The sequence below is a fragment of the Kryptolebias marmoratus genome, linkage group LG18, assembly GCF_001649575.2.
Source record: "Kryptolebias marmoratus isolate JLee-2015 linkage group LG18, ASM164957v2, whole genome shotgun sequence".
NCBI lineage: Eukaryota > Metazoa > Chordata > Actinopteri > Cyprinodontiformes > Rivulidae > Kryptolebias > Kryptolebias marmoratus.
The window spans coordinates 20,536,154-20,545,638 of record NC_051447.1 but is presented as its reverse complement, the minus strand read 5'-3'; the positions used below and the strand labels follow the sequence as shown (position 1 = coordinate 20,545,638).

Sequence of the window (9,485 nt, the reverse complement as noted above, 5' to 3'; positions counted from 1 at the left end):
CTGAGCCGGACTGAGCCGGACCGGAGAAGGAGCCGGGTTCTGCTTTTACCTCGTGAAGCAGCAGCGACAGGAACTCGATGACCTGATGGGACGACAGCGTCTTTACGTCTGATTCCATGAAGCTGCTCAGGTCCTGGTCTTTGGCCTGAGGGGGGACAAGAGTTTGAGTCTAAATCCATGAAACCAAGCAGAACAGACCTGGGTCAGGTGCAGGTCTCACCTTGATCCACCTCTGACTCAGGGCGATGCAGGCATCAGCCAGCGTCGTGTCGTACCTGCAACACGACATCCACCAATCAGAACCAGCAGATCAAGGTTAAACACGGACTCAGAGTCTGAGCGGGTCCACTTACTGAGGTTTGACAGGCGGCATCCCAGGAGTGAACATCCAGGCGTTCCAGTCAACCTGGTTCAGGACATCCACCTGAGGGACAACAGGCCAGATTACTTCCTGATTCTCAATTTAAAACGAGTTCTGATGAGTTGGATCACAAACAGGTTGTAGCCTCAACATGGAAGAACCTCTGACCTCACCTGAGAGTCCAGGTGTTCCTCACCTTGTCTTTAAAGTAGGTGAACAGGTAGTTCTTCCAGTCGTCTGTGGTGACGCTGCTGTAGGCGAAGAGCTGGATGTAGGACTTCACAAACCCCATGAAGACCTCTGCAGGAGACAAACAGGTGTGTTAGTCCAAGATGTGTACAGGTCAGAGGTAGGACCAAGTCATATTTAGATTGAGAGTCCCGAGTCAAGACTCGTGCCAGTTTCATGTCGAGACAAGCTAGTCCCCGGATAAAACACGCAACTCCCGAGTTCTTAATCATTACCTACAAGACCTGAGGCTAAAACTCACAGTTGACCTCGAGCAAACCCCGAGTCCCGAGTCAAAACACACAAGTGCTGAGTCAAATCCCAGGTCAAGATGCACCAATCCTGAGTCCAGAGTCAACAGAGTCCCAAACCAAGACATGCAGGTCTCAGACATGTGACTGGAGTCCACACCTCAGGGACAGGTGTTACCTGGTCCTCCCATGAGCTCCTCCAGGTGGTACAGCAGAGCGAAGCCCTTCTCGTACGGGACGGAGGAGAAGGCGTCGTCAGGGTCCACGTCCTGCAGACTGGGGACCAGGTTAGTCAAACGGTTGTTGGCGCCGAAGGTGTTCACCTGAGGACAGCATGAACAGGTGAGAGCAATCAAAGGAAACAAACTCAGAAAAGGTAGACGGGGTTCAGGTTCTCACTGAGTCCTGCAGGTCCTTCCAGCCCCCCATGGCTTTAAACTGCCTGAAGGGTTCCCCCTGCATGGAGCGGCCGATCATCCGCTCCAGGTAAACCGTGTGCCCCTCGTTCAGCCTGAAGGAACAACAAACACCTGAGCAGGAAGCTCCGCCCACACAGTTCGGGTCAGAACTCGTGTGTCTTCGTTTACCAGAAATGTTCCCAGGTCTTGTTGGTCACCAGATTCCCGGTCCAGCTGTGGGAGATTTCATGAGCGATCACCTGAGAGACACCAGAGCAGACATGAGCACACCTGTAACAGGTGCAAGGACAGGTGTGGGGTCGGGTGTCTTACTCACGTTGGACAGGGATTTATCTCCAGCCTGAAAAGAGACAGACAGGAAAAAGATGATCTGATCACATGATGCTGCGACAGGTGAGGACAGGTGAGCTGAAAGTGTCTGTTTACCAGCAGAGTGGGCGTGGCAAAGGTGAGGCAGGGGTTCTCCATCCCTCCGTACGGGAAGGAGGGGGGCAGAACCAGGATGTCATACTGACCCCACACGTACGGTCCCGCCAGGTCCTCAGCCGTCTTCAGCATGGTCTCAGTCTGATGGACAGGGGGACAACAGAACAGGTGAGTTTATTGAAATAATTAAACATCCAGTCTTAACGAGGAAAATGTCTGCTGTTGCCATGGTAACGCACTTCAGAGAACTCAAACGCTGCTTTGTCCACAAACTCCTTCTCCGACCAAACTCTGGACCTCGGGCCGATCTGCCTGTCGACCAATCAGAGCACAGAGACACTGTTACCTGCACAGGTAACGTGATTACATCAGCATACAGGTGAGTCAGACGCTACCTGCTCTCCAGAGCTCCAACCACAATGGCTATCAGGTAGGACGGCATGGCCACCTAAGGTCAGAGGTCAAATTAACACCTGCGACAGGTGATGATGATGTCATCAAGAAGAAGAGGACAACGCCTACCGGCTGTCTGAACCTGTAGATGATCCGACTGCTGTCCTGAGGATCCACCTCCTGACCGTCTCGCACAGCACTCATCACCGCCACCAGGTCCTTAGGGACAGACACCTGGGGGACAGGTAGAGAGACAGCTACAGTGACAGAGACACACCTGAGAGACAGGTACAGAGATAGAGAGACACCTGAGATAAACATATAAGGACAACCGATGTTTTACCTGAGCAGGTGTGTGTCACCTGAGCAGGTGTGTGTCACCTGAGCAGGTGTGTGTGTGTTACCTGAGCAGGTGTGTATTACCCGAGCAGGTATGTGATACCTGAGCAGGTATGTGATACCTGAGCAGGTGTGTATTACCCGAGCAGGTGTGTTTCCCTGAGCAGGTGTGTTACCTGAGCAGGTGTGTTACCTGAGCGTAGTAGGTGTGTTTGATGGACGGGCTGTCCTGACAGGGGATCATGCTCCTGCAGTGGTGAGCCTGTCAGACAGAAACCGGATCAAACCAGTTCAGACAGGAAGTTTGTGGAAATGAAGCAGTTTGTTGATCAACACCGAAGTTTCATAAATCTGTCTCAACACATGAAGAAACAGAGAGTTCCTTATTTAATCCTCCATCCGTCTTTACCCACTTCTCCTGTGTCCATCCATCACAGGGACACCTGGACAGGTGTCCAGACCCTCACAGGGACACCTGGACAGGTGTCCATCCATCACAGGGACACACAGAGACAAACAACCATTCACCCTCTCACTCACACCTGTTAACCTGACCTGGGAGGAAACTCAGGTGAGCTCAGGGAGAACAGGTAAACTCCACCCAGAAAGACTGCAGGTCGGGAAGCGAACCTGCAACCCTCTTTCTGGGAGGCAAAAGCTCTAACCACTGCTCCACTGTGCCACCCTCATTTATTCAGTTTGTCTTAATGTTTCTTGTTTTCTCTGCTCCTTCACAATAAAAGCCTCTGTTGTGGTTTCTGTTAGTGTAGATAAGAGAACATGTTGGGCCTGACAGGTGAATCACCTGACACTGGCTGAACAGGTAGGGCTGTTTCTTCCCGGCAGTCTGCTCAGGGTTGAGCCACTGCAGAGCGGACGCCGACGGAGACGTCTCATAGGTCACCTCCACGATCACATGCTGCCCCCTGATTGGTCCAGGACACACACCGGTTAGTTTATTTAAAGAAGAAGAAGAAGAGAGGACAAACGGGCGCTGCCGTCACCTGGACAGATCAAAGGGCAGCGTGATGTCCAGCGGCGTCCCCTTGAAGCTGTGTTTGGCGCCCAGAGCGAAGCGGGCCGGCTGCTGGTTGACCGCCACGGACACGACGTTCAGGTCCTTGGTGTCCAAAGTCTGCAGCAGATAAACAGATGATTTTATTAACGAGCGTCCGTCATTCAGCACACCTGTGGGCTGCACCTGTCTGCTGATAAACCCGTTATCTAAAACCACATCCAAGTCCAGCACTCTGCAGCTGTAATCCCTGTGCACCACCACGGACCGGGAGAGAAATCTGTAATCTGTGAGTTCTTCAGAACCGGGCCAAAGTCCAGTTCTACGCCCCGAAGTCAGCTTCTGATTCGGCACGTTAAAGGGCCATTCCACACAATTAAAACCTGAATTATTCCTTCCTTCTGGTTCAAAAGAACAATCAGGGTTCCACAGATCCTCTGTGTTCTACAGAACCCGCCTCAGTGCAGAATGACCCGGTCCGGTTCCGAAAGGAAGACTTTCTGTGGGTTTTGAACCGGGCTTGTTTCGGTCCGGACCAGATGTAAAAAATACATAAAAGAGCTAAACTGTCTGGTTTTAACTGGGTCTGAAAGGTTCTGGTTCCAGGGTTCGATGGTTCTGAAGCTTCAGACTAACTTCAGTGTAATAACTGTTTATTAACTGTTTGTTAGCGGTGTAATAACTCAGACCAGACTCCATGTAAATTATCGCGGTTTTTAGCTGCGTCACGTTAACCTGATCAAGAACTTCGCGGGATCAGAACCGGGGAACCGGTCCGTTACCAGAACAGAGAAGCGGTCCTCGAGCGCCTCCACGGTGAGCTCCACCTTCCCTTTGATCACGTGCCGCTCGAAGAAAACGCGCAGCTGCAGGTTCAGGTGTTTGGTGAGGCACCTGGAGAAGGAGGAGAAGGAGCAGGGGTCCGACATGCTGACCATCCGGTGTCCGCCGAGAGACTGAGGGGGACGCACACCGGCTCCGAGACCGGAGCCACAACCGGAGGAAGTGGCTGGCCAACATCCGGACCGGCCCTTTCAAAATAAAAGGTCCAACCGCAGGTTTTTATTCTGAAAACTCAAAACAATCAATCACGGCAGAACAACTTGATCAAACTTTAGTGTTTTTATTTTACTATAAATTTTAAATAAAATGTTTTTCAAATGAATAACTTGCAGTTTGTTTAAAAAAAGCACCTTTTTGAAAAATTAAAAAATATATTTCTTTAATAAAATAGAAAATACAACAATAATTCTGTGGATCAGATTTCATAATAAAAAAAAAACTATGCATGAATAATAGGATCATAATAAAACACAAATATGAATGAATGAAAACAATCTTAGAGGAAAGTTTAGGTTACCAGCTTAGTAAATGAGGGAATAATGAAAAACAACAGAACCTTTTTAAGTTTTTATTAATTCTTCACCAATTAAATCAAATAAAATCTTCATCATTCAGGGTCCAAGTTTCTTGTCTTTTATTTAGGTTCCAGAAGAGCTGTTCGGTCTGGACCAGTTGCTGTCATTTTGTCAACAATTGACAGTTATTTTAAATAAAAAGAGACAGTTTTCATTAACCAACATCTAAACAAGTCAAACCTAAACTTACTTGAGATATTTTTATCAGAAGACAATTTGACTAAAAAGAGGCACTTGGAGCTTAAAAACAGCGGTGAACAAATGATTCCACTGGATAATAAATAAATAAAAACAGTCAAACTTTTCCTATGAATCCATGAATTAAAGCTTCCATCAGTGACCAGCTGCCTGCAGTTCCTCGGACCTCCAGCGGGGGGCGCTCCTTCCCTCTGCCCACCGCGGCGCTGCTGATGGAGGAGCGGAGGATGAGCCAAGACACGGTGGAGCTGCTGATGCTCTGACCCGGTCGCCATGGACCCGTTGGACGGCTTCGGTTCTCCGCGACGCGAGGAGGCGGCGGCGGATAGCGGGGACGGTCGGTCCGCCTGGGCGCGTTTCTCCTCCTGGCTGGAGTGCGTGTGCGTCGTTACCTTCGACCTGGAGCTCGGGCAAGCCATCGAGGTGCGTTAGCTTAGCATCGCTAGCATCAGCTGCCAGCCTCCCCTGAAATAACGCGCATTTCTAGGAGTTTGTAGTCCTGTAGAAAAACAGGCTGCCTTAGACAAAAATAGTCCAACAGAAAGTAAGGTCAAAGTGTGCTTATAAATTCGGCATTCGTTGAATCAAAATAATAAATTCAAATTTGATAATTTTTTACATTTCTTCCTCTTGTGTAGCTGATTCTTGAACGGCGACGAGGCGTTAAATCAGAGTAATTTTAAACAGAGTTTGGTGTAAGCTTTTATTATTCTCATAACGTAAAGCATACAGAAAAAGAGGTGATTAATAATAATTCACCGGTATTCACGGTTTTGTAATTGATCACACGTCCACTAGCTGTATTTTTGTGGTTTGTTGTCAGAAGACTAGCATCTGATACCAAACTCCATTGAAATAAAATACACTTTAATATACAGTAGTCACGCTGACAAACATGCTGTGTTAAACAAAAACTAATTAAACCAAAAATAGGCTAAAAGGGTGTTTTTAAATTCGTCATCGGATTGGTAGGAAAATTATTTTCAAATTTGATAGTTTTATCACATTTCTTGCTCTTGTTTATGAGATTCTTGAAAGGTCAGGAGGCGTTAAATCAGGAGAATTTTAAATGGAGCTTGGTGTGTTTTTATTTCTCTGCTTTCAGCTGGTTTATCCTCAGGTGTAACTTCTCTCTCTTGTGTTTGCAGCTGGTTTATCCTCAGAAGGTCAAACTTACAGAAAAAGAGGTGATCAATAAGCTTTCACCTGTCTGTAGATCATATTAATAATCCCACACTGACTCATTGTGTTTTTGTGGTTTGTTGTCAGAAAACCAGCATCTGCTACCTGTCCTTCCCCGACTCGTACTCAGGTAACTCAGGTAACTTTCTTTGAGTTGTGGATGTGAGGTCAGAGGTCACAGGGTGAGCGTGTGATTTAACAGGATGCCTGGGGGACACTCAGTTCACCTTCAGGTTACGTCAGTCCGTCGGTCGTCAGGTGTCCAGAAACGACTCCTACGACAGAGACGCCCCCGTCATGCTGCAGGTGAGACGCACCTCGACCCCTACACTCAGGTGTTTGTAGTAAACAGGTGTGGAGAGATTTCTCAGGTGTTCCTCTGTCTCTACAGAGAGAAACCGCACATTTCTTTGGTTACGTCTACTTCAGACAGGTGAAGGACGTCTCTGTGAAGAGAGGCTACTTTCAGAAGGTAATTCACCTGAACACACCTGTTATATGTTTGATTTGGTGTGGTCATGTGACAACGGAGGTCATGTGACTGCACCTTCCAGTCCCTGGTGTTGGTGTCCAGGTTGCCGTACACACACCTGTTCCACTCGCTGCTGCAGATCATCGCACCTGAGTTCTTTGAGAAGTTGGAGCCGTGTCTGGAAACAGGTGATGTCATGATTACATCACAACCATCAGCCAATCAGGTTTTCTCCCAGTCACATCAGCGTTTACACTCGGTTTGTGCTCGCAGTGTGCAACGAGATCGACCAGTGGCCCGCACCCACACCTGGACAGACCCTCAACCTGCCTGTCATGGGTGTCATGTTACAGGTGAGCAGGAAGGGGCGTGGCTTACAGGTGAGGAGAGAAGGGAGTGGCTTACAGGTGAGGAGTGTTAGTGGGCGTGGTTTACAGGTGAGGGAGTTAGTCTGCTCTGATTGGCTGACAGCTGATAAAACAATCTTTTCTGTTTCCCACCTGTTGATGTTTCAGGTGAGAATTCCTTCAAAAACAGACAAACCAGGAGGAAGTCCGGTCAAACAGACGACTAAAGAGGTCAGAGGTCACTTCTCCCACCTCGTTGCTGTTCTTTGTTCTGTTGTTAATAAAGTTTTTTCTTTTCAGAACCTCCTGCTGGCACCGACGGTGCTGCCGACCATCCACGAACTGGACCTCTTCAAGTCAGTTCTGCTTCCTGTGGATGTTTTCATGGTGTGGTTCTGGTCTGAGTCTCACCTGTGTTCTGTTCAGGTGTTTCCAGTCGGTTCTGATCCACCTGCAGATGCTGTGGGAGCTCACGCTGCTCGGGGAGCCGCTGGTCGTCATGGCGCCGTCTCCTACAGTCTGCTCGGAAACGGTGCTGGCTCTGATCAGGTCAGTCCAGTCTGCTGCCGGAAGCCAACCAGAGAGCAGGAATCATGTTGTTGCCATGGTAACCTTGTGTGTGTGTGTGTGTACTGACCCTCAGCTCCATCGGACCGCTGAAGTTCTGCTGCGACTTTCGACCTTATTTTACCATCCATGACAGCGAGTTCAGAGAGTACACCACCAGGACACAAGCTCCGTGAGTCTCACACCTGTACAAGCCACACCTGTACAACACACCTGTACAACACACACCTGTACAACACACACCTGTACAACTCATACCTGTACAACACACACCTGTACAACACACACCTGTACAACACGCACCTGTACAGCTCACACCTGTACAACACCTGTACAACACGCACCTGTACAGCTCACACCTGTACAACTCATACCTGTACAGCTCACACCTGTACAACACCTGTACAACACACACCTGTTTGTTTCTTCTTCTTCAGTCCAAATGTGGTTCTGGGAGTCACCAACCCGTTCTTCATCAAGACGTTTCAGAGCTGGCCTCACATCGTCCGACTGGGAGAGCTCAAGATGGCAGGTAGACCCGACTACTACTGCTAAGTATTACTACTACTATTTATACTTCTACTACTACTACTGCTGCTGTCCTCTGTGACAGAGGGGACAGGGGACAGGGGACAGGGGACAGGGGACAGGTAACAGGTGACAGGTAACAGGTGACAGGTAACAGGTGACAGGTAACAGGTGACAGGGGACAGGTAACAGGCAGCCTCCTGCAGGTTCTGTCTGTCCTTAGAACATTTTGAACTCTGCTCTGCCCCCTGGTGGAGACGGATTGAATCATCCAGGTAGAACAGGTGTGATTGTTTTGGTTTTCTCTGCTCCTGTCCAGGTGACTTACCGAAGCAGGTGAAGGTGAAGAAGTTGTCCAAACTAAAGACGCTCGACACCAAACCAGGTACGGTGACAGAACGCGTGGTTCTGCAGCAGAACCTCCTACCTGCAGCTCGTTGTGTAACTCGTTTGTGTCTGCAGGAATCTACACGGCCTACAAGACGTTTCTACACAAAGACAAGATTCTGATCAAGAGATTGTTAAAGGTGAGCTGAGGTGCAGGTAAGCCCACCTGAGGAGGGTCAGGGAGCAGCTGCTCAGTTTGGTTCTGGTTCATCTGCAGGGGATCCAGAGGAAGAGACCCTCAGAGGTTCAGAGCGCCATCCTGAGGAGACACCTGTTGGAGCTGACGCAGAGCTTCATCATCCCTCTGGTGAGCAAGCAGGAGAACCCTGAGCCTCAGGTGAGGTCAGGTGAAGTCAGGTGAGGTCAGGTGAGGTCAGGTGAAGTCAGGTGAAGTCAGGTGAGGTCAGGTGAGGTCAGGTGAAGTCAGGTGAGGTCAGGTGATCACAGCAACACTGAGCAGTAAGCCCCGTGTCTTGTCTGACAGGAGCGCTACATGGCGAGCCTGATGCCTCTGCAGAGGTCCGTGACGCCCTGGAAGGTAAGCAGGAAGTTCTTCATCCGCGCTGATGTCACGCACTGAGAGTTTGATCAATGATGTTTTTGTTCAGACTCCTCCTCAGATCCGTCCCTTCAGTCAGGACGACTTCCTGTCCACTCTGGACCACGCCGGGCCTCAGCTCACCTCGCTGCTCAGGGGGGACTGGATGGGTCTGTACAGGTGAGTCCCAGGTGGCGCCGGTTTGCTTTCTGTCCTCGTTCAGTTGTGATCTGACTGGATCAATAAGGTCATCATCGATGAACGAGCAGAGTCTGTCCTCGTCTTTTGTCTTTTGTCTCAGGAAGTTCTTCAGGTCTCCAAACTTTGACGGCTGGTATCGTCAGCGCCACAAGGAGATGACGCAGAAACTGGAAAGCCTCCACCTGGAGGTGATCTGTGACGCAGTGAGTGCCCCC

At 49.4% G+C, this 9,485-nt stretch overlaps 2 protein-coding genes across 8 annotated transcripts in view; one reads left to right on the top strand and one right to left on the bottom strand.

Annotated features, from left to right (window-relative positions):
• lta4h (leukotriene A4 hydrolase) overlaps positions 1–4,370 on the bottom strand; it is a 6,967-nt gene extending 2,597 nt beyond the window's left edge. Inside the window, exons 1-16 of the mRNA XM_017442159.2 lie at positions 4,215–4,370; positions 3,422–3,552; positions 3,223–3,343; positions 2,611–2,679; positions 2,208–2,312; positions 2,081–2,133; positions 1,925–1,997; positions 1,686–1,826; positions 1,576–1,599; positions 1,428–1,498; positions 1,240–1,351; positions 1,019–1,163; positions 558–661; positions 354–424; positions 221–275; positions 50–145 (exon numbers count right to left, since the gene is read on the bottom strand). Of these exons, the coding sequence (XP_017297648.1) occupies positions 50–145; positions 221–275; positions 354–424; positions 558–661; positions 1,019–1,163; positions 1,240–1,351; positions 1,428–1,498; positions 1,576–1,599; positions 1,686–1,826; positions 1,925–1,997; positions 2,081–2,133; positions 2,208–2,312; positions 2,611–2,679; positions 3,223–3,343; positions 3,422–3,552; positions 4,215–4,370 (1,527 nt within the window). The remainder of the gene's footprint in view (positions 1–49; positions 146–220; positions 276–353; positions 425–557; positions 662–1,018; positions 1,164–1,239; positions 1,352–1,427; positions 1,499–1,575; positions 1,600–1,685; positions 1,827–1,924; positions 1,998–2,080; positions 2,134–2,207; positions 2,313–2,610; positions 2,680–3,222; positions 3,344–3,421; positions 3,553–4,214) is intronic.
• An 854-nt stretch (positions 4,371–5,224) lies between these two features.
• The window catches only part of dennd6b (DENN/MADD domain containing 6B), a 5,239-nt gene continuing 978 nt past the window's right edge, over positions 5,225–9,485 (top strand). For 4 of the 7 annotated variants that reach the window (XR_005234401.1, XR_005234400.1, XM_037981157.1 and 1 more), the window contains exons 1-18: positions 5,225–5,471; positions 6,197–6,235; positions 6,318–6,360; positions 6,433–6,536; positions 6,622–6,702; positions 6,785–6,890; positions 6,976–7,109; positions 7,218–7,280; positions 7,350–7,405; positions 7,476–7,598; positions 7,693–7,788; positions 8,054–8,148; positions 8,464–8,529; positions 8,607–8,671; positions 8,749–8,838; positions 9,016–9,069; positions 9,140–9,249; positions 9,371–9,473. Coding sequence is in view for 5 of the 7 variants with exons in the window: in XM_037981157.1 (XP_037837085.1) it covers positions 5,322–5,471; positions 6,197–6,235; positions 6,318–6,360; positions 6,433–6,536; positions 6,622–6,702; positions 6,785–6,890; positions 6,976–7,109; positions 7,218–7,280; positions 7,350–7,405; positions 7,476–7,598; positions 7,693–7,788; positions 8,054–8,148; positions 8,464–8,529; positions 8,607–8,671; positions 8,749–8,838; positions 9,016–9,069; positions 9,140–9,249; positions 9,371–9,473 (1,578 nt within the window). In the remaining 2 variants the exon portion in view is untranslated. Of the gene's footprint in view, positions 5,472–6,196; positions 6,236–6,317; positions 6,361–6,432; positions 6,537–6,621; positions 6,703–6,784; positions 6,891–6,975; positions 7,110–7,217; positions 7,406–7,475; positions 7,599–7,692; positions 7,789–8,053; positions 8,149–8,463; positions 8,530–8,606; positions 8,672–8,748; positions 8,839–9,015; positions 9,070–9,139; positions 9,250–9,370; positions 9,474–9,485 lie in introns of all 7 variants that reach the window. The other 3 variants (XM_037981158.1, XM_017442163.3, XM_025003136.2) reach the window with 3 other exon arrangements.